The following is a 24,485-nucleotide window of genomic DNA, read 5'->3' on the forward strand; positions in this document are numbered from 1 at the left end:
ACCATCCCTTCACTGCTCCCCTTATTTACCAAGCCTGAAACATCTGTATCCTGCTACCTGTCAACTTTATTTTTCCCTCTCTCTATATATGCATGCAGTTCTTGCCCATTTTTCATTTGCGGGCTTAGCTTTTCCCTGTCTATCATTATACCCCCTTCCCTTCCAAAATCTTATTTTGCAGAGCAAATAGGCAGTCCTACCTTCCAGGGTCACTTCTTTGCCAGCTTTCTTCAGCGCCTGCACAGTTTGAGAGCCAACTAAATGGCTACTGCTGGTGGGCTGGCGCGCGCTCGTGGGCTCACCATCTCGCGCAGAGGGCAAGGGAGCACATGCTCGTTGGTTCTCACTCTTGTACAGGTGCACACTGGCCGACCGCTCGTTCGTTTGGACGGAATGCTGTGACTGATGGGTTGTGTGTGAGGAGGAGACGGAGAGACTGATGGAGCGAAGGACTGCATTGCCGACTGGGACTGCCAGTGCCTGTTTCTCTGTCTGGGTTGGAGCCGCACGATCGGGATTTAATCTTATACCAGGGAGGCGAAAACTAAGGAAACACATCTGCACAGCCAGCAACCGCTGTCTTTCCGCCTCTGCCAGCGGGGCCCGCCGGGGCCTGGGTGCGGCGGGTCTTGCCTGGCCAGGGCCGGCCGAATCCCGGGCCTGCTCCCCTTCCCCTAAGTCCCATGCACACTCTTGCCGCCACAGCCCGACAGATCAGGGAAGCACAGACTAAGAGTGCGCATGCGCGCTTAGCGTTTTATTATAGATATACACGCATTTTTATAAAAGCCAACGGATAGCATGGGGGGTTAAGAGATTTTGCTTTTTAGGTGTTCCTGCGGTCACAATTTGGGTGAAGCTGTTGCATTTTTAGAGAATAACACCGGGAAAAATTTATCACCGTTTCCCCATCCACGCGAGCTCAGTCCCCATCCCCACCTTGCAAACTGTCAGATCCCACCCACACAAGCCTCGACTAGTTATGATTTTATACTGAAATTATTTTATTAAAGTATAAAAAGAGACAATATTCTGTACAATTGTCATTTTATAAACACAAATAATACAGAGCAAGGATCAACAAAACTCCTGTCTCCCTTTCCTTTCACAAATATCCCCTCCACTATGTGAAAATTGAACAAAACAAATTACTACAGAATGCTACACAGAAAAATCAAGCTAACAGAATACTTCAGTCACACATGCAGGAATAGTGTTAGAGGAGTGTAACTAGGGCAACTGCCCCCTGGTCACAGAGAGTGAGCCCTAAGCTAGCTGGAAGCTAAAGAAGCACAGTTTGGGCTTTGCGGTCCCCAGTTATGTCTAACTAGTGTTTAAGCCCGTTACATTAAGGGGTGCTAGAATATATGTCTGTATGTCTTTCTTTCTTTGTCTTTCCCTGCCCCTTTCTCTTTCTTCCTTTCTTTCCATCTCTCTCTCTCTGGCTCATTTTGTCTCTCTCCCTGCCCACTGTCTTTCTGTGTGTCTGTCTTTTGTTCTCCTGCACTGCCTGCCTGTCTTTCTGTCTCTCTCCATGGCCCCCTTCTGACTCCCCCCAAAAGCAAACCAAGATTGCTCCCTGGCCCCCTTTCCCTCTCCCCCCCCCCCACTTCCCTGTGCAGCAGTCCCCCCCCCCCCACTTCCCTGTTCAGCAGCAGCATTTCACCCCTTCCCGGTGCAGCAGTAGCATTTCCTCCACTTCTCTATGCAGCAGCATTCCCCCCTTCCCTGTGCAGCAGGGTAGCAGCATTTCTCTTCCTCACAGCCGCCACTGCGGCTCCTCTCACAATCTGCGCCTGCGTCAAAAGCCTTCTCTCTGATGTGATGTCCAAAGCCCTCAGTCCAGGCAATAGTGCAAAGGCGGGACTTTCGTGTCGTAGAGCCAGTCCCAGACAAAGAATCAGGCTTCGGCAGAACTCAGAGCCAGCTGTGGCCTGCGTCAACAGGCAAGGAGCACCAGAAGTGCCCCGTTATGCCTAGAAGCTTGACTCCTCTTTCAGTGGGCAGAAGCTCATTTGCAGTCTCTCTTGGCCACACATGTAGTGGGATTGGAAAATGTTCAGGCTTTCTCAGTAGGCAGACTCTTGACCCAGGGGAATGATCACTGTCCCCCCAAGCGTTCAACACTATTGTTCGGCGGATGGATCCTATGGTCTCAGGAGTAAACACACAGTACAGCCGAAGATACAAGCCAGGAAGCGCGGGGTTGGACACAGAAGTGGCTCTTATACGTGTTTCTCCTGTGACCCATGCTAGCTCATCATTTGCAAGATTGCAAGTCATCCGGAGTTGGTAGTCCTAGTGGCACCTGATTGGCCCCACAGACCAATGTGGTATGTGGACCTAGTTTACCTAAGTGTATCTTCTCACTCGGGGAAGCGGGAACACTTTGGTCTTTTGTTTTTGGTCATGGTTTTTGCAAGGGTTAATTGGGCGTGGTTGTCATCACTCAGCTTAGAGCTAAAGTCATCGATGGTGGCAGCTTATGCTAAGGCTTGAAGTCCTTTCAGTATTGAGGTGCTTTTGATGGTGTAGAACCCTTATGAGCCACGATTGCGGTAGTCCTAGACTTTAGAGGGGTCTGTTAGTAGAACTGCTGAAAGTACAGATTGCAAGACTTCTGATTCTAAGCTCAGGGGGAAAGAGGGTCTCTGGCTTCTCATCCAGTTGTCACCCGGTTCATTAAAGGGACTCTTCATCTACGCCCTCCGGTGCAGCTCCCATTCCCAACCTGGAATCTTAATACCATTTTGCAAGGGCTCATTAGAGCTTCATATTAGAGAATGACACAGTGACAAAATTCATCACTGTTCCAGTCCCCACAGCTAACTGCAGGAATCAATCCCATGTCAGTCTTTAGTGTTTTTCTCAACCTCAGTCCTTCTACTCTAGCATTTTTCAGTGCAAGGCTTGAGGGTCAGTGGTCGTGCCCATTCATACTCTGATTCCTCTCTCTCTCTCCTTAATGACATGGAGATGGTTTCCCACGGTTATCCACGGGAACAGGAACAGTGATAAGTTTTGTCACCATGTCATTCTCTACTCCATATGAGCTTTTACGGGATGCTTCCCTTCTGGATCTTACGGCCAAGATGGTGTTTCTGGTGGCAGTTACTGTACATCAGCGAGATGAGACTCCAAGTTACAAGATCTGATCTGTAGGGAGCCATTCCTTAAGATTACAGAAGCAGGGCTTTCCTTATACATGGTTTTGTCCTTCTTACTGAAAGTAGTCCCTGCCTTCCACATCAGTCAGGAAGTCTGTTTGTCCACTTTTCACCATATGGGGGGGGTCTAAGAAAAAGGATAAAGCATTGCATTTGCTGGATATCAAGTAAGTGCTTCTCTGGTACCTCAAAGTTACCAATGAGTTTAGAGTATCAGTGTGGAGGGTGTTTTCTTTCATTGATCCAAAAACCTTTGTATTTTATATAGTGACAAAAAACCACTTTTACATTTTATATCTCTTTATAAATTTATATTTAAAAAATCACTTTCATCTTTCAGTGTGGTGTTAATATCCACAGTGTGTCCACTCCTATTTCTTAATCAATTTTTACTTTTAATCTTTTTTTCTTTGTACTGTCATATAAAGGGAATTATTAGAAACTTCAATAATCAATGAAAGTACTTAACTTATGCATCTTGTGTTACAATATGGCTTTACTGCTATATAGATAGCAGCCCATCAGCTGGCTGAATATCGATTCTGCTGAGGGGCCCATTTCACCCTGTAGCATCGGGCTTTCTCAAGGCAAAAAAATCTTACAAAACGCCAATTTTGTTAAACCCTTTTCACATTGAAAGTGCTCTCCACCGGAGGAGTTGCTACCTCATGGGTGGAGACTCGGACGGTTTCACCTGAGAAAATCTATAGGACAGCTACATGGCCTACTCTCCATACCTTTACGAGGTTCTATATAGTTATCCAAAGAGGCACTACTAACCTCTTGGATACAAGGTCAGGAGGTTTTCCCAGGATGAGTTTTCCTCTCCTAAAAATGAGGAATCTCATCTTGTTATTTCAAACAAATTGGACACAATAAGCAGAGATCTGAGTATTTATAAAAGATGATAAAAGCAAAATATAACAGTATTTTCTTTTGTATCAGGGAGAGAAGAGCACCCTTGGCACCTCCTGATCTCTCTGAAGGAGAGCTCTAAAGTTTAAACATTTAAACTTTATCCGATATCATTTTTAATAATTAATATTTTATAACACAGTAGCAAAACTGGTCACATGGCCTATTCTTAACAGGAATAGATCACTAGAACATTGCATAAACAATTTATTTTCACACACTTCTGTGCCTTACACATTTTACAAAACACATACATTTTTTATATTAACATAATATTTAATGCATTTTTACTATTTGTATCCTATAATTAAAATGTTATATTGCTTCATTCTATAGTATAATAATGCTCCTTTCTGGTTATCCACTTTCATATTAAGACCAGTAGATAGCAGTATTTCACTTCTTTCTAATTCCATTATCCTTATGGCCTATTTGTTACCTTTCTTTGTTTTTTTCACATATTTGCCTATCTATATGAAACATTTATTACTCCTGATGGTGATTAAATTTGCAGATGATACGAAGTTATTCAGAGTAGTGAAGATGCAGGAGGATTGCGAAGACCTGCAACGTGACATAAACAGAGAAATGGGCCACGACATGGCAAATGAGGTTTAACATGGATAAGTATAAGGTGATGCATGTTGGTAACAAAAATCTTATACACGAATGAATACAGGATGTCCGGTGCAGTACTTGGAGATACCCCCCAGGAAAGAGACTTAGGAGTACTGGTTGACAAGTCAATTAAGCTGTCTGCGCAATACGCGGCGGTGAAAAGGGTGAACAATGCTGGGAATTATTAAGAAGGGGATCACGAATAGATCAGAGAAGGTTATCATGCTGCTGTACCTGGCCATGGTACGCCCTCACCTGGAATACTATGTCTAGCACTGATCACTGTACATGAAGAAGGATACAGTACTACTCGAAAGGGTCCAGAGAAGAGCGACTAAAATGGTTAAGGGGCTGGGGGAGTTGCCGCACAGTGAGAGATTAGAGAAACTAGGCCTCTTCTCCCTTGAAAAGAGGAGACTGAGAGTGAACATGATCGAAACATTCAAGATAATGAAGGGAATAGACTTAGTAGATAAAGACAGGTTGTTCACCCTCTCCAAGGTAGAGAGAACGAGAGGGCACTCTCTAAAGTTAAAAGAGGATAGATTCCATACAAACGTAAGGAAGTTCTTCACCCAGAGAGTGGTAAAAAACTGAACGCTCTTCAGGAGGCTGTTATAGGGGAAAACACCCTACAGGGATTCAAGACAAAGTTAGACAAGTACCTGCTGAACCAGAATGTATACAGGTAAAGATAAAGGTCAGATCCTATTTGTCAAGATCTGGGTAAAATCACAATAAGACAAAAGCCCAACACCAAGGATTCTGCATCAGATCTTTATTCAAAAGACAAAAGGAAAAATGCTAGGTGACCCATTGGGAATCCAGATTGATCCAATTCAGTGAAGATTCCAAGTGAGAAGAGAAGGATGATTGCCATGACAGAGAGCGACAAATCTCTCATGAGGTGTGTCTAGATTTAGGGCAGTGTCTCAAACCTTTTTAGCTCTGGCACACTAAACAGAGCAAATTTGTTTGCAGCACTTTATAAGTGAAATTATACCTCTGTAAATGTTTTGAGCAGCATCATCCACCTGCTGCTCGCGCTATCATAAGAACAGAAGAAGTTGCCCCCGCTAAGTCAGACCAGAGGTCCATCTTGCTCAGCGGTCCGCTCCCGCGGCTCCCTTCTGATGTCACATCATGGTCTTGACAGAAGTGATGTCAGAAGGAAGCTGAGGCTAGATCAAGCAGCAGGTGGAAGATGCTCACACTGGTGAACATTTACAGAGGCACGTGGGGGACAGAGAGGGGCAGGCACTGGTAATGACAGACTCTTGCGTACACAACGTACACACAATCTATTCTAGTGTATATTTGTTTTATGAATTATTTCTTATGAAGGGAATTTTAAAAAATAAACTTGAAGCTTTCGTGGCACACCTGGAATCTCTTCGCGGCACACAGTTTGCGAGACACTGATTTAGGGCTTTTTTATTTTCAGTACTTCTCAGCATCACTTAAATTTAAGAGGCACATGCGACACTTGTTTTCAGTGCATTTAGGGGGCCCTAGGCTGTTGGTAGTTCCAGCGCTGCAGTATTTCTTCTGCTGCCTCCAGTGTTTTATCCTCCTAAAACAGTTAAAGATCAGTCATTAAAAGCAATGAAAGTAAAACCCAGATGTCTCAATCCATCCTCTTTTTCCTGGAGCTATATGGTAACTCTACATTAATATTATCGTAAATCCTCAAAACTCCTTCCCTACCAACCCTCCCATTACTTCTAAAATTTATCATAAAAAGTTACACCTCACCTTTGCAAAACAAAAGCGAATAAGATGTTCATAGGTCTTTTTGTGAGGAGTGCTATAGAAAGCCGACACTGGAATAGCAGCTAAACGCTGTGGAATAAATAATGTTTCATTGGTCAATATTCTTACAGCAATTCATTACCCTGTTCCTCCTATAATGCTCTATTATTCTGAACTCCTGACATGGTAGCCTTTTTACCTCACTACCACATATTGCCCTTATAGCCACCATTATGGCCTCCATTATAAGAACATACAGTCCATCTAGCCTAGTATCCTGTTTCCACATTGGTCAATCCAGGTCACAAGTACCATAGTAGCAAATGCATTCCTGACACATTGTCCCTTTGCTTAGCTCCCAACACACTGCTCCATTTTTCAACACTCCTGGTCTACTGCCCCCTTGCTATCTCTTACCTAACCCCATTTACTGCATGCTTTCTGTCATCCACTTCCTTTTTAATGGGAAACAGCTTCTAGAAATGCAGTAATACTGAAACCTTATACATATTAGTGAAAGGAGGTAACTTAACATGAGACGTAAAAACTGAATAAGTTACCTTATGTTTCATCATCCATTTTACAAAATTATAGTCATATGGCTCATCAGCATCATTTGAAGGTGGAACACTTGTTTCTGTAACACATACCACAAAAACATAGGAACAGTAAGAACTATGATAGAACAAATGTTATCATCAGAGTGTACTCTGCCCCTTTTCCAAACCACCGCAGTAACAGAAGATTAGGTTCTTACATCAATAATAATCTTTCTAGTAGAAAGGCATACGAGTCTTGAACCAGTGGGTTATTCTCCTTTACTCACGAGTTTGTAGAAGGCATAATCTATCTTTTTTTCTCTTGGTTGTGCCCCATCTCCTCAGTTTTTAATCAAAGCAGTTGACAATTCCTATAGGAATTGGGTAACGGGATACTCCCTGACCAGCCAATTTTGTTCTGATCTGCAATATTAAAGGCAACAATCAATGCCAATATAATTATAACTGAAAAAAACATTGGAAAGTAACAAGTCACCTACCTGAGTGCAACCAGCATTAACACTTTTCTCATTGGAACAGAGAGATCAATCAGTACACTTTGGATCTGTTTGACAACAGACACCAGCATCTGTAAATACATACATGTCTGAGACAGCAAGAAGGTTCATTGAAATCTTACAGGGCAGACCTTCAAGACCTACATGCCTTTCTACTAGAAAGAAGATTATCGAGGTAAGAACCTGATCTTCCCTTCTAGTACAAAAGGCATACGAGTCTTGAATCAGTGGGATGCACCAAAGCAGTCTCCTAAGTCTAGGGCGGGCAGGATAAGCCTGTTGTGAGCATCATGGACCCAAAAATGGCATCCCTTTGTGCTCCCACGTCCACTCTAAACTTTCTTGAAAGTATGAATGTTGGACCATATAATTGCCCTACAAATTTCCTCAGGTGATACTGCCCAGGACTCCGCTCCTGAAGAAGCCACTCTTGTTGTAGTGTGCTCTACCAATATATGCTGAAGCAATAGCTGTGCGAACCCACCTGGAAACAGAAGCCTTAGAGGCTGACTTAAGGAGGAAACTAGTACTAGTTAGCACAAAAAGATATCTGAGATACAAAATTAATTCGTACATCAAGGTAATAAAAAAACTCTCCTAACATACTGCAATATCATAATTTAGTTTTTTTTTTAAGCCATAAGTTTCAAGTTTATTTAAAAATTTGATTTGATCGCAATATCATAATCCAATGCGATTTACAAATAGTAATAAAATCAGGATAAGAAAAGGAAAAAAAAGCCAACAAAAACCAAAACCCACACAATTGTTAAAACTAAGACACTACAGGACACAAGAGGAGGATAGGTTTAAATACAATTCATAAACAAATAAAATGAACATAGGGGTTAAAACAATAGGATGGGTCAGACCAATGGTCCATCTAGCCCAGTAGTCCATCCTCATGGTGGCCAATTCAGGCAAAACCCTAAAGAGTAGCAACACAGGTATTTTGGCAGAAAAGGAAGGGATCGTGCAGAGGTAGACATCTGCCTCTGTAAACCTGAAAGAAAGCTCTCTGAATGACAGAGCTTGTAGCTCTGAAACCCTTCTTGATGAAGCAATCACTATTAGAAAAACTGTTTTAATGGTAAGATCCATCAGGGACTTTTTTCACAAAGGCTCAGACGGAATCTTACTAAGGGTCTGCAAAACCAAGTTAAGAATCCATGTTGGGAATGGCTATCGCAGACAAGGATGAAGCCACAATGCTCCTTTCCAAAAACAGGCAACATCTGAATGAGAGGCCAAAGAAACCTTTTCTACTCAAGCCCTTTAACATGAGAGTCCTGCTACTTGTACTTTGAGGGAGCCCGCAGCCAAACCCTTCAAGCCCATCCTGGAGAAATGCCAAGCCCACAGACATCGGAGCCTTCACTGGCTTCACATTCTCCTTAGCACAACAGCGCTGAAACATCTTCCAAGCCTTAGCATAGGCAGTGAAGGTTTCTGGTTTCCAAGATCTGAGGAGGGTAGCTATAACCACCACCAAGTAGCCCTTTCGCACTAAGGCTGCACGTTCAAGAGCCATGCCGTAAGTCCAAAGCATTCTGGGTCCTCCAGTACACCTGGCCCCTGTGAGAGCAGAGTTTGATACAGGGATAGTTTCAGGCATGTCTCTCTGTAGACAAACCAGATCCATGTACCACAGCCAATCTGGGGAAACCCCCAGATGGCTCGCTATCTGAATGTTTCAGCCTACCATGGGACACAGAAAAAAAACATATCACAGCCCTTTTTCTGGCCACTGTCGTACTAGCCGGCACTTCTTGGCTTGAATCTTCAGCTAAAGAATCAAGAGACTTTTTGTTGGACTACCGCCGCCATCAAATCGAATGTTGGATGCCTCCATCAATGCACAAAGCTGTCGAGGGCCCTCTGAACTAGGGACTACTCCCCATGTCTGAAACCCTGAATTCCTCAAAAGTGAGAATTCAGACTGGGGTATTAAAGGCATTCACCCTTATATCCATTCCTCCCAGTCCTTCACTGTCTGAACCTCTGTGTCCTGCGGATGACTCTTAGGTGGAAGCACTGTGCTTCGTGAGGGCAAATCCCCCTGCACAATCACAGGTATGACCCCAGATAGTGCCTGCAGCCCCTGAAAATTCAAATAGGCTGCAAACATTAAATTCACAACATCTAAGGTAAATCCCTAAACAGAGAGCCCTGAGGACTCCTGCTGGAACTCGCCTTGTCTCCTCATACTCCCAGAGGTGTCTGCACTGCACTTCCATTAGCTGAAGGCTCTAGGGGGGATTTTTTACCCCAAAAACTGAGCCACATGCGAGTGGGATGCACTAGAACACAGTTCTTCAACCGCCGGTCCACAGACCGGTGCCGGTCCGCAGAAAATTCCTGCCGGTCCGCGCAGGTCCGGCAAGATTGAGGAGCGCAGGGCCAGAGAGATAATGGGGAGCCTCAGACTGTGCTTTCTTCGTTCCCAGCGGCTCTCCTTACAAGCGCAGCGATTCAGGAAGGAAGCCTTGGAGCTTTTGCTGAGTTGGGCTGCCTCTGATGATGCAACTTCCGCTTTCTTCAGAGGCAATGCGACCCAACAAAGGGCCCGAGGCTGCCTTACTGAATCGCAGCGCTGGCAAGTAAGGAGAGTTGCTGGGAGGGGAGAAAGTTGCTGGGCATGGTGAAAAAAAAAAGGGACAGCTGTTACTGGACCTGAAGAGGGAGGAGAGATGCTGCTGGGAGGGGAGGAGGGAAAGGAAGCTGGGAAGCTGCTGGGTAAGTGGAAAAAGGGACAGCTGCTACTGGACCTGGAGAGGGAGAAGGAGAGATGCTGCTGGGAGGGGAGGAGGGAAAGGAGTCTGGGAAGCTGCTGGGCATGGTGAAAAAGGGATAGCTGCTACAGGACCTAGAGAGGGAGAAGGAGAGATGCTGCTGGAAGGGGAGGAGGGAAAGGAGTCTGGGAAGCTGCTGGGCAAGGGGAAAAAGGGACAGCTGCTACTGGACCTGGAGAGGGAGAAGGAGAGATGTTGCTGGGAGGGAAGGAGGGAAAGGAGTCTGGGAAGCTGCTGGGCAAGGGGAAAAAGGGACAGCTGCTACTGGACCTGGAGAGGGAGAAGGAGAGATGCTGCTGGGAGGGGAGGAGGGAAAGGAGTCTGGGAAGCTGCTGGGCAAGGGGAAAAAAGGGACAGCTGCTACTGGACCTGGAGAGGGAGAAGGAGAGATGCTGCTGGGAGGGTTGGAGGGAAAGGAGTCTGGGAAGCTGCTGGGCAAGGGGAAAAAAGGGACAGCTGCTATTGGACCTGGAGGGAGGGAGAAGGAGAGATGCTGCTGAGAGGGGAGGAGGGAAAGGAAAGGGAAGAGAGTTACTGCTTGACAGGGGGAGGAGGGAAGGGAGAAGAAAAAAGGAAGGAAACAGCTTGCAGGGAGATTAGAGGAGGGGAAGGGGAGAGACAGGAATGAGATAGGAAGGGGGTCAGCAGAGAAATTGATAGGGACAAAGATGCTAGATCTGGTGTAGGAGAGATAAAAATGAAGAGAGCAGTGAAGGTGGAATGAATCATGTAAAAAGGAGAGAGGGGCATAGGCTGGATGGAAAGGGGAGAGGGGCATGGAAAGAAGACAAATACCATATGGAAGGGGAGAGGTCAGACAGTAGATGGAAGGGGCAGTTGCTGGATTGAAGAGACAGAGAGGGCAGACGCTGGAAGAAAGAGAGTGAAAAGAAGATGAAAGCAGAAACCAGAGACAACAAAAGGTAGAAACAAATAATTTTATTTCTATTTTGTGATTAGAATATATCAGATTTGAAATATATATCCTGCTAGAGCTGGTGTTAGACATAACTGGGGACTGCAAAGTCCAGGCAGTGGCTTAGGGCTCTCTGACCAGGGGGGCAGTTGCCCTAGTTGCACTCCCCTAACCCTATTCCTGCTATGTGTGACTGCGGTATTCTGTTAGCATGATATTTCTGTGTAGCATTCTGTAATAATTTGTCTTATTCAGTTTTCTTGATAGTAGAGGGGATATATGTGAAGGGGAAGGGAGACAGGGGGTTTTGTTGATCCTTGCTCTGTAATATTTGTATTTATAAAATGACAATTGTACAGAATATTGTTTCTTTTTATACTTTAATAAAATACATTCAGTATACAATCATAACTGAGGCTTGTGCGGATGGGATCAGATGGTTTGCGAGGACCGAGCTCGCGGCGATGGGGCGGAAACGAGGTTTTAAAATTTCAGTCCTAGTAGTTTGCCGGTCCACAAAATAATTTTTTTTTCCCCGCTGGTCCATAGGTGTAAAAAGGTTGAAGAAAACTGCACTAGAAGGACCAGAAGGGGGCTAAGCTCCTTCCCCACTTCACATGCCCCACAGCACATGGAATATGGACGCTCCTCAGCCAGCCAGCATAAATCTGGCATGAATCCACATTAAAACAGCCTGAGAAGTCCATCTGGAATGATTTTAAGCAAAACAGAGGTGTTTTGAGGCAGATAGAGGCTTTTAAAATAAAATTGGAAAGTCCAAGATGGCAACCACAGCAGCATTTTAAACCAAACAATGTTCCAAGAGAGCTAAATAGAAGTACAGAACATTCAAAAAAGGGTTTTGGAGGTGGGGGAACCAAATACCAGCCCCATAAACCTCTAATACTTCAATCTTGTGACACTCCCATCCCCAAGGATGGCCCTGTCAAGGTTAGGATAGGGGTTAAGCCAACTCCCCTGCCCAGGAATACAGAAGCAGGTAGAGTCTCAAAGGTTGTAGAAGACATGGCTGCCTATCCCGAGGACAATGAATCTGACGCAGACCTAGATCCCTTTCCCGAGCCAGAGCCTGTCAGAAAAACAAACTCCCTTAGGAAATACAACTAGCTCCCAGAGTGTAATATTACCACTGAACTGAGAGGGAGCCAGAGAGCCTCCAAAGCAGTACCTCAGCCACATAAGAAAGGGAGTGGCTCTTCTCCCTTAAAGCAGCTCTCAAAGAGTCTGAGAGGGACAGCTCAGGAGGGGCTGGCAGAAAGAATTCTCCTGGCCAGACAAGGGCAAGCTCCCAAACCAGAACCCATGGACTGGGAAAGTCCTGTAACATAGGACATGGCAGAGCAACAGGTTCCAGAGGAACCAATGGAAGTGGCAGAGTTTGTAATGCCTGGAGTGGAATCTCTGGAACCCATGGATGTGAGTGTGGTAGTTTCCTTCCCATGAATTATTCTTTTGTGTTAAGGAATTTTGTGGGGAATTTTTGAAAGAATGTTTTGAAAAGTGTTTTTTTTTTTTTGCACAGCAGTGGGGGCTGGGCTAGAAGCAGTATTGAACCTGTGCATAACACTGATTAAGCTACTCTGCACCAGTTGGGACAGCGCTTTGTGAGAAGCTGGTGTTGGTTCTGGACTAAACCGAGAGCTTACAGGATTGGGGGTTGGGTTCACAGAAGACCTCGGGTTGGGGAATTTTGTGGATGCTTGTGCAAAGCCTTTTGTGAAAGTGAACCCGGCAATCCTGTTCCTGGAACACCAGGACCGGAATGCTGTATAGTGCTAAAGTTTTTGTTTTGCTTGTTTAAAAACCAAGGACCTGGTGAAGACCGGGACTAAGATAAGCTGAAGTCCAGAGATCCTTGGAGTATAATGAACTGATGACTGTGAGTTTTGCATTCCCTGAAAGAATACTTAAAGACTGTGCCAAACTCAGAACTTAATGATACTTACCTGGGACAGGATATTTTTGTTTTGATTTCTTTTTGGCTAATTGAGCTTCCAAGAACCTTGAGGAAAATATTGTCTGTGGATATCTCTGTGCTGAGACAGAAAGCCAGCCTTGTTACTTTGTTGTTGTTTTTTTTAAATTAAAACTGTTTGCCATATGCGGAGTACCTGACGTTTAGTATCATTAATACACCAGTGAACTGAAGTACTGTGTAGGGTCTTCCCTCTTTGGAACCCACGCCAGGGTCGTGCTGCCACCAGTTGGCGGACCCCGCAGTGCCCTCACGGGCCCAACTGGGTGACAATCTGTAGACCACCCCAATGTCTTCCAGATAGCCTGTACTCATTATTATTTTGGTGCTGTGCCTGCTTCAGCTCAAACTGCAGCTGGACAATGGAGAATAAAGTTGTCACAAACAAGCATGAAATTCCACTCCAAATGCTTGTTTCTTTGGGCTGCCAGTCAGACCCTGAATGAGCCCCAGACCCCACAGCTCCTCACATGTCTTTGGGGGGGAGAGGGGGGGAATGCCGCTGGCACTCAATAAAAGCCCTCAGGACTGACATAGGGCTATGCAGCCTGAACTCAAGCTCTGATAAAAACCAGAAGCAAGCCATGCTCCTAGGGGGAACAGTCCTTGAGTCACCAAAGTGTTAGGACAGGCTGGCTAGGCAGGTTCTCTGTAAATGCTTGCCCTCATGGCTACAGATATCTGACCAGAGAGTCTGTGTCTTTTCTCAAGTAGAGCTGTCCCAGTCAAAATGGGACCCTCTGGAGCACTACAAGACTCACAGTTCGGATGAATACCCCAAAATAAAAAAAACCTAAAATTGGAGCAGATCAGAAAGACTCACTGTAGAAGGAAAAACTGAGGAGATGGGACACAACCCAGAGATGCAGTAGGTGGAACCAAGAGAAAAAGGTAGATGATACCTTCTACATACTCACGAGTAAAATAACAACTCACTGGTTTAAGACTCGTATGCCTCTTGCACTAGAAACAATTTTCATCTTTCATATAAATAAATCTTAAACTAAATATTAAGAGGTTGGAGGATCCACTATGCTTTATTCTTACATTTGGGATGATGTTATCCACGGAGCCTGGTGTGGACACCATCTCTGATGTAGAAAAAAAAGGCAACCCAAAATGTTTTTCAAACTGTAATTTTCTGTTTTTAACAATCTTTTCTGTAATTTTGAACAGAGCAGGCAAAAAAAAATCATGGTGATCAGGACCTAAGCAGTGAATGCAACAGCTGTGGGGATCAGTATGAGAAATAGCCCTGCAAGACCAAGAACATTGCTTAAATATGCTAGAAGCCTTGGACATTGGAGAAAAAAAACCACTGATGCAAGGTCAAAAGACTGAATGGTTCAGGGAAGTCAAGTAGACTAAACCAAAAGAGGCTCAACAATCACGGCCTGAAGGAAGGCTTAAGAGGGCCCGAAGGCCCAGAATAGAAATTTGATTTTAAAAAATGAAAAACAATGAAACCAAGTTAACAGGAAGGCACAAAAGTACTGAGAATATACAGACAAAAAGTACACAGGATATCTATGTCTATAATAGATGCAGAAAGTACATGCAGAGAGAAACTGAAACGGCTTCTGAGCTCTGCAGAAAACTAAGAACTGATGGTCTCGCAAGCCAATAGTGGGCAGGAAGAACTCACGCATACGCGGTGCAGGCGGTCTTCAAGTTTTAAAGTGACACTGCACTTGAGGACAGTCTGTACCGGGCTCTCTGGATGTATCACCCCATATGTAATATGCTGCCTGCTTGTCCTGGGATAACATGGGTTTTAGATTAATTTAAAAAACAACCACTAAAAACAAAATTAAAATCAATATTGGACAGAAAAAAAAATTAATTAATTATTAAAACTAGATAACTTTTGTGAGATTATCAGTGTGGTGTTGCATGGCATGGAAATAAGTGCAACAATTTTCTAGCTGGATAAGTGCTTTTTACATTACATTACAAAGGTTTCTTAATTCTGCAACATACCTTACACATTCAGCATGGATTACATGCAACAAGAAACCCAGGCAGTCCCTAAGAGCTCACATAACATTTAGTTCTAAAATTGTTCTCCCTACATAAACTTATCAAATAGAAGAGTCTTTAACAGTTTTCTAAAACGCAGGTGACTGTATCTCTGCGGCTGGCTTTTCTGTGATTACCAACCTTACAAACTTTTCTGCTGAATATTGTTTGTGACACTACAGAAAAAAGCTGCTGAAATGTCAACCCTAGATCTTCTAAATGTAGAATCTTTTGTTCTGTGCATTGCCACAAATGCTTTGGAGATTCAGGTCCCTTGGAATAATCCCAAGTACTAGCTTTATCCAGTCTAGGTTGTTCTCCTCAGTCTTTTTTCCTCCTATCTAGAACTAAGCATCTCCACAGTAGACTTATCCTTCTTAGGGATCATAAAGATATTTTTTGGGGACTCACTGAAACGTGATATGTCTGCCATCATGAAGTAGGATCCCTCGGGGATGATGGGCTCCATGCCCACCTCAGTCAGACACTGAGCCAAGCGATCCCTCTTTTGCTTCAATTCTTGGGGCAATTGCACAAAATAACTGTCTGGTGTCCCAAACAGTGCCAACTCCTTCTCGAACATGTATGACACTGCTTCCTGGCAAGACAGTATAGCCAATGAAAGAGGACAAAGAGTGAAGGATAATCAGTGGGGATGAAGCATGACAGAGAACCAGTGGAAAGGGCAGGGAGAGATCAATGGCAAAAGGAGGGGGAGAGAAAAAAAGAGGGGCACCAGGTCAGAAAAGAGAGAGGGAAGGAGGAAAAAAAAGTAAGGAAAGATGGTAAACAAGAAAGACATGCAAGTATATCAGAGAGGGGCAGACAAAGAGGAGAAAAAAAGAAAGGTCAATAGGAAAGTGAGAGAAGAAAAGAAGGCACAGAGAGGTGAGGGCAAATGTGAAGAGAAAAACAGGGCCTAGTACATGAGTAAATATTTTGATTATAATTTTTCTTTGAAACATAGTTGTAAACATAGTATGACAAACAATATAAAATCAACTGTACAGCCTTACATTGTTGTGTTCTCATATTTAACATATTTATCCCCCTTTCCTTCATGTCTTCTCCACCTTTTCAAGTTAATTCAGTAATTTGGCCATTCTGTGGCATATCAAATTTTAATAGATAAAGTACTGTAACAGAAATTCAGAGGTTACCAACAACCATAATATTTACCTATCAATGTTTTAGGTAGGTTTCCAAATGTGCACCAAGCTTCAGCTTTGCTAGCCTTTAATTTGCTGTTGAGTTATGAAACATTAGGTATTATCTGTACCTAATGGTTAGAGTAGCAGGCTGAAACCCAGGGAAGCTAGGGTTCAAATCCCACTGATGCTCCTTGAGATCTTGGACAAGTCACTTACCCTCTATTGCATCAGATACAAAACTTTAAATTGTAAGCCCTCCAGGGACAAGAAAATACCTACTGTACCTGAATGTAATGTGTTTTGAGCTATTAATGAAAAAGGTGTGGTGTAAATCCAAAAATCGATATCAGGCATAGTGTGAAGTAACACAAAACACTACAAATATCACTCAGGACCTACAGAGCAATTTCAGCCATAATAGCAGTAACTTCTGAGTCACACAACAAAGACCTATCTAGGATGAGACACCACAAACACTGCAGTAGGCATTAGAATAGGGCTGCCTAAGTCCAGTCCTTGAGATCTACTGGCAGGTCAGGTTTTCAGGATATCCACAATGAATATGCAAGAGAGAGATTTGCCTGCACTGCCTTCTTGGTATGCAAATCTCTCTCATGCATGTTCATTGTGGATATCCTGAAAACCTGACCCGCCAGTAATCCTGAAAACCTGGCCTGCCAGTAGATCTCAAGGACTGGACTTGGGCAGCCCTGCATTAGAACATTAATAAACTTACTAGAAAACTAAACAAGTCAGATTAGTACAAATCGGTCCTGCAGTCAATGTTAACAAAAAACACAGATCCTCATCCAGTATAGAATAAGTAACCAGAAACTAAAAACAGAAATAAAAACTAAACTGAATCCCTAAGAAGCCAGATTCTGCAAACAGTGCAACATCAAAGAAGGAGAAATAGTGATGCATGCCCACTCCCTGTGCTGTGCAAAATATAAAGATAACAGACGTAAATTTAAAAAATGAACATATTCCAATTACTATATTACAAATGAACAGATACAAATACACCATAAAATGGAAAATATATTTAATCCAATAAAATGGTATCATATTTTTCAAGCAGTTGCAGAGGCCATAGCGTCCTTCCTCAGGTCAGGACTGCTGTTATGGTTGCCAGTGGAATACAGAATCACTTACAAAATTCTTCTGTTAACATTTAAGACTAGACAAAACAATCAACCTGAATTTATTAATAATCTTCTTACCCCTTATAATCCCTCTAAGACCCTAAGGTCAACAGCTAATAACCTTTTCTCTATACCGTCACCGAAGTTTATATATACAATGAGGTCTATCACCTTCTCTGTCACTGTCCCCTCTCTTTGGAATAGTATTCCAAATTATCTACGGGAAGAATCAAATCTTAATAACTTTAAGACGAAGCTAAAGACATTTCTCTTCCGTGATGCCTTTGAGACTTAACTGTCCTTTTAAGGGCAATCGAGCATAAAGACTATAGAGTTTAATGTTATCGATAGCAGCCCCTCCTATTGTTTTTTTTCCTTAATTGTTCTCTTAATTTTCTCTTAATTGTACTTTGAATATTATAGTTCTTGCCTTTTACCTTTTGTTCTTGCTTGTCTTTGTTTTTAATAGTTTTTATAGTTACAGTTTGGGGACGTAATGTCAACTCAAACTTGTATTTTAGTTAAAGTTTGTTTTCTGTTTTTTACAAATTTGTACACCACCTAGAAGGCTGATTGGGCGATATAAGAAATTTTAAATAAACTTGAAGTCTTGACCTCTGAAAGTTAGTCAAAAAGGTAATAAAATTAGTCCAATAAAAAGATACATAAAAATAGAAAATAAAAATGTTGAAAATTAACACTTTATTGCATGAAAGGCATAAAAATTTACAAAACAGCTTAGTTTACATATCTAGATAAACCAAATATCCCCATCCCTCTTCAGCTCTAACAACCCCAACCATAATCTCATCCCCTCCCCTCCCCATCATTAATCCATGAATGATACATCAAAATACAACAAAGAAGTCAGAAGATGGTCTAATACTTCAATGGACTATCCCAAATCCTTCCACTCTCCCCTCCTTGAATCTTTTCTAATCAATCTACTGTTTAGGTGCCAGCAGGGATTCAATTTTTATCTATTAGCCTTAATTAACACAGCTACCATAGTACTTTATTTTAATTATTATTTGTTTATCTTGTCTGGCCGATAGTCTCTGATTTCTGCCTTCATAGTCCTCTCAACTCTCTTGCCAGGATTCCCTGTCCACTTGTCATTTTCCTCTCAACTTTCTTCAAAAATGTATTATCTACCTATGTTCAGATTTAATTCTTACTATATCCCTCTTATTACTGTGTCTATCTACAACTTGCTGCCTCTTTCTTTTCACCCTAGCTCTCCTATTATTCCACAGTCACTCTCTCTCTCTTTTCCCCCAATCCAGCAACTGCCTTCTTTTACTCCTTCCCTTTCACCAGAGGGCCGCCGCGTGAGCGGACTGCTGGGGATGATGGACCACTGGTCTGACCCAGCAACGGCAGTTCTTATGTTTTTATGTTCATTATTTGAAAGATAGAGGAAGAGAAGGATTTGCAGGGGTGGAAGAGTTTATTTTTTTAGAAACACTATGTTTAGGGGTGATGGAGACAAAGGGAATTATTGCACACTATGCTGATATAACAGCTGGCAACAGGGCCCCTAACAAATCCAAGAATGGGAAGATGAAAGGGCAAGGAATTGAGACTTGTATACAGCCTTTTTGTAGTTTTACAACCACACTCAAAGCGGTTTACATATAGGTACTTCAGGCATTTTCCCTATTTGTCCCAGTGAGCTCACAATGATTTTAGGAGATCCTATGGAGAGAGTGAATGGGAAAATATTTATGCTAAAATAGCTAAAATATGTATTGCACCTAGTTTGGTGGAGAATGGATATAAGACAGAGAAAACCAAAAAAATCTCTGTGGAGTGACGATGTTCCTAAATGGACTTTATTTGAAAGTGTCAAAGTTCCAAAGGTACACTGAAATCATCCACATAAAAGCCTTAAAGGACCTAGTCTGCTAGGGATACAGGACCCAACACGGTCCACGTTTCGACCCTGGGGGTCCTATAAAGGTGAATACATGGGAAACAATTGTGTGGTGAGCCGGAAGTGAGACACTGGAACTTTGACACTTTCAAATAAAGTCCATTTAGGAACATCGTCACTCCACAGAGTTTTTTTGGTTTTCTCTGGATTTTCTTCTTTGTGGATATTTTGGGGTCAATTCCTTTTGTTTTTTGAATGGTTATAAGACGCCATAAAAATCTACAAAACGTACTCTCCTAAATGTTGCAGAGTGTGGGCAGCAGGGAATTGCATATGTGGTGAGACTGTGCCAGAATAGAAGACTTTTGGATCACTGTATTAGAATGATGGGAACAAATTTGGGAATCCAGCTTGACAGGAACCCATCATTCATTATGCTGCATATGGAAGAGGAAACATGGAGGCCCAGGATTGGCAGCTCTTGAAATATTTTATGGTGGAAGCCAGATGTGAAATTGCAGCCTGCTGGAAGGCCTAGCTAGGATTATAACAGAGTACTACCAGATGAATAAACTAACAGCTTTAAAATATGGTAAATGCAAGAGATGGAGCACAAGTATGCCAAGAATTGACAATGTCTGTGACTGTGCTTGGATATTTTTTCTTAACATTGGGCTTTTTTGAATATTAGGAGGGGATGGTCTGTGGGGAAAAAAGGGTGGGATTTTGTTGTTTAAAATTTTTTTTTAAAAATGGAAAATCTGGATGTGTGTGTGTGTATATTGGTAATAGTTACTTGAGTTTATAGTTTGATGCTACACAAATTATGTTTTGTATTGTTCTGTGATTTTAGTTTAAAAAAATTGCCAGTTTGCTCTGTAGCTTATTTCCTTCCCACCACACTCAGATTTCTCTTCTTTTTGGTGACCACCAGACCTACTGTCCTGAGTAGAACTCAAGATTCATGGTTTTCTTTCTCAAAACATTGGTGGTTGTGCCTTAGCCTTTAACACATTGATATCTTTATTCAATTAAATTTAACTAGGTAGATGGCTTTAAATTGACTGAAAAGTTGTTGCTAGAGAGCTGGAATATCACATTAACATAAGAATTGCCATACTGGACAGACCGAAAGGCCATCAAGACCAGTATCCTGTTTTCAAAAGTGGCTAACCCCGATCCCAAGTACCTAGCTAGATCCCAAGTAGTAAAACAGATTTTATACTGTTTATCCTAGGAATAAGCAGCGGATTTCCAAACAGATTTTATACTGTTTATCCCCAAGCCATCTCAATAATGGCCCATGGACTTCTGTTTTAGGAAAGTAGCCAAAACCTTTTTTAAACCCTGCTAAGCTAAGATATTTCACCACATTCTCCAGCAACAAATTCCAAAGTTTAATTACACTTTGTGTGAAGAAATATTTTCTCCAGTTTGTTTTAAATCTACTACTTAGTAGCTTTATCGCATGCCCCCTAGTCCTACTATTTTTGGTAAGAGTAAACAAGAGAGATTCACATCTAACCTTTCCACTCCACTCAATATTTTATAGATCTGTCATATCACCCCTGAGCTGTCTCTTCTCAAAGCTAAAGAGCCCTAGCCACTTTAGCCTTAATTTTCATCACCCTTCTCTGTACGTTTTCTAATTCCGCTATATATTTTTTGAGATACGACAACCAGACCTGCACACAGTATTCGAGATGCGGCCGTACCATAAGGGCATTATAACATTTTCATCTTTGTTTTCCATTCCTTTCCTGATAATTCCTAACATTCTATTTGCTTTCTTAGCCGCCGCCACCCATTTAACTGAGGATTTAATGTATCCTCAACAAAGACATCTAGATCCTTTTCCTGGGCAATGACTCCTAATTTGGAACCCTGCATCACGTAGCTATAGTTCATGTGCCTCTTTCCCATATCCATCACTTTGCACTTGCTCATAATAAATATCTGCCATTTTGTTGCCCAGTCTTACAGGGTTTTCTTGCAATTTTTCACAATCCTCTTGTGATCTAATAACTTTGAACAATTTTGTGTTATCAGCAAATTTAATTATCTCACTAGTTATTCCCATCTGTAGATCATTAATAAATATGTAAAAAAGCAGTGATCAAGCACAGACCCCTGGGGAACCCCACTTCTCCATTGAGAATATTGACCATTTAAACCCACTCTGTTTTCTGTCTTTCAACCAGTTCTTAATCCATAATAGGACATTACCTCCTATCCCATGACTTTCTAATTTCCTCAGAAGTCTTTCATGAGGCACTTTGTCAAAATGCCTTTTGAAAATCCAAATACACAATATCAACCGGCTCACCCTTTATCAACATGTTCATTCCATTCACCCCTTCAAAGTAGATGCTGAGGCAAGATTTCCCTTGACTAAATCCATGTTGGCATTCTCTCATTAATCCATGCTTATGTATATGTTCTGTCATTTTGGTCTTTATAATAGTCTCTACCATTTTGTCCGGCAACAACAGACTCGTCGGTCTAATTTCCTGGATCACCTCTGGAACCCATTTTTTTTTTTAATCATTTTTATTAAATTTTTTCAGATATATAAATACAAACCAAACCTTTTAAAAAAATCAGCGTCACATTGGCCATCCTCAAGTCTTCCGGTACTATTCTGGATTAAAAAAATAAAATTACTAACAATAGCTCTGCAAGTTAATTTTTCAATTCTGTCAGAAATCTGGGATGTATACCATTTGGACCAGTTTGTCAAATTGACCTATTTCATCATCCAGCATTACAGAGATTGTTTGAGTTTCTTTGATTCATCAGAATTAAATACTATTTCTGGCATCGGTAACTCCCCCATATCTTCCTTAGTGAAGACCGATGCAAAGAATTCATTTAATCTCTCTGCTATGGTTTTGTCTTCCCTGAGAGCCCCCTTTATCCCTCGGTCATCTAGCAATCCAACTGATTCTCTTCCTGGCTTTTTGCTTTTAATATACCAAAAAGTTTTTACTGTGTGTTTTTGCTTCCAGTGCAATCTTCTTTTCAAGGTTTCTCTTTGCCTTCCTTATAAACATCTTGCATTTGACTTGCCATTCCTTGTGCTGTTTGTAACTATTTACAGTCAGATCTTTTTCCACTTTCTAAAGGATTCTCTTTTAGCTCTAATAGCTTCCTTCACCTCACTCGTTAACCACCCCAGCTGCCATTTGGTCTTCCTTCCTCCTTTTTTAATACTTAGAATATATCTAGTCTGGGTTTCCAGGAGGGTATTTTTAAATAATATCCACACCTGATGTAAATTTTTGACCTTTGCAGCTGCTCCTCGTATCATCATTCATAGTCTCCTTTTTTAAAAGTTAAATGCTGTTGTATTAGATTTCCTGTGTGAACTTGTTGCAGGGATTATATCAAATATAATCATGTTATGATCACCGTTTTCAAGTGGCCCCCAACACCATTACCATGCACTCCACTAAGAGCTAGATCTTAGGCAGCTATTTTGTTGTGCAATATATCAGCCACCATCTTGGGTTAATTCTCTGCAAAAGAAGGGAGTGCCACCTTACCTGAGCTGCAGTTGCACAGTGATACACTGAGTTTTGGTGAACAGTTCTGAGGTGTTTGAGAAGATGATCAGGACCCAAAGCCCAGCCAACCTAAATGAGAAAGAAAACGTGATTTTTCACAGTCAGTTGTGTCAGAGAAACAAGCCCTCAGGGACAGAGCATGAAAAAAGTGATTTTGTCACCTTCCATCCTGTTGCACTGAAGGACTTTCCAGCACTTGCAATGGTGATTGAGCGATCCCACATCCCAGGCAAGCTAGCTGCAAGCAAAGAAAAGAAGCATTGAAGGTTTGTAGATATAAGAAGCAGAGGGAGATAGAGAAGAAAGAGGAAGTAGAGAATGACACAGGGAAAAATTTGTCCCCGTCTCTGCCCCTGCGAGCTCCATTCCCATGAGCTCGGTCCCATCCCTGTGAGCTCAGTCCCTGTCCCCACAAACCATCTGATCCTATCCACACAAGCCAGTTGTGCAAATACAGGTATTATCTTGCGGTGCTCTTACATTTACTACTACTACTATATATTTCTACTGAACTACTAAATGTATGCAGCACTGTACAGAAATCATATACCGTATTTTTCGCTTCATAAGACACACTTATTTTTCACCCAAAATTGGGTGGAAATTTCAGTGCGTCTTATGAAGCGAAGGTAACTTTTTTTTTAAACACCGCCCACCCACCCACTCTGGTGTACCTTTTTAAAATGACCCACTTGTTGAGGGTACAAGGGCTGACTGCTACCAGCCACTGCTCCTGCTCCCTGCTGCTGCGCCACAACTCAAAGAAGGCACGTCACCAGCCCATAAGCCTTCTCCCAACGTCAGAACTGATGTCAGTTCTGACATCAGGCGAAAGCTTGTGGGCTAGTGATGTGCAATCGCTGCACGCTTGCCCTTCCCTTCTTTGAGTTGCGGCGGACCAGGGCCAGAGGAGGAGGAATTGGTGGAGGGTAGGCAGTTTCCGGCGCAGCACGGAGGATGAAGGACAAAGGCTGGAAGGCAGTGAGAGCAAGGAGGCACGAACTCGGGACATGGGAGGGAGGGAGAACTAAGGACAAAGGTTGGAAAGCAGTGAGTGGGCACAAACTTGGGACATGGGAGGGAGGGAATAGAAAGGGACAATTCATGGGCCTGAGTAAAGAAAGGAAGGAAGGAGACTCATGAAATCACCAGACAACAAAAGTAGGAAAAATTATTTTATTTTCAGTTTAGTGATCAAAATGTGTCAGTTTTGATCATTTATATTTGCTGTGTTTATTGTGTGTATATGAAAAATGAAATGAACAGCCTGGCAGGGAAGGGAAGAAAGGGTGCAGAGCCTGGTATATATTAGTACACAATTTGGTTCAGAATGTTTTATTTCTGGTTTTTCTATTCTAAATCTAGGGTACGTCTTATGGTCCGGTGTGTCTTATGGAGCGAAAAATGCGGTACGAGAATCCCTGCTCAACAGAGCTTACAGTCTATTGAAGACAGACAAAAAGGGACAAATAAGGGATTAAGGAATTATTATGGGAATTGTTAAAACAGACATAG

At 42.4% G+C, this 24,485-nt stretch overlaps 1 protein-coding gene across 7 annotated transcripts in view; it reads right to left on the reverse strand.

The window, feature by feature from the left end:
- Window positions 1-5,463: 5,463 nt before the first annotated feature.
- Window positions 5,464-24,485, reverse strand: part of KYAT1 (kynurenine aminotransferase 1) — a 187,954-nt gene continuing 168,932 nt past the window's right edge. For all 7 annotated transcript variants that reach the window (XM_033962021.1, XM_033962023.1, XM_033962019.1 and 4 more), the window contains 6 exons: window positions 23,132-23,208; window positions 22,950-23,039; window positions 15,644-15,830; window positions 7,013-7,089; window positions 6,456-6,542; window positions 5,464-6,273 (listed from right to left, as the gene is read on the reverse strand). In XM_033962021.1, the coding sequence (XP_033817912.1) occupies window positions 6,202-6,273; window positions 6,456-6,542; window positions 7,013-7,089; window positions 15,644-15,830; window positions 22,950-23,039; window positions 23,132-23,208 (590 nt within the window). In that variant the 3' untranslated portion in view covers window positions 5,464-6,201. The remainder of the gene's footprint in view (window positions 6,274-6,455; window positions 6,543-7,012; window positions 7,090-15,643; window positions 15,831-22,949; window positions 23,040-23,131; window positions 23,209-24,485) is intronic.

This window comes from Geotrypetes seraphini, chromosome 10 (genome assembly GCF_902459505.1).
Source record: "Geotrypetes seraphini chromosome 10, aGeoSer1.1, whole genome shotgun sequence".
NCBI lineage: Eukaryota > Metazoa > Chordata > Amphibia > Gymnophiona > Dermophiidae > Geotrypetes > Geotrypetes seraphini.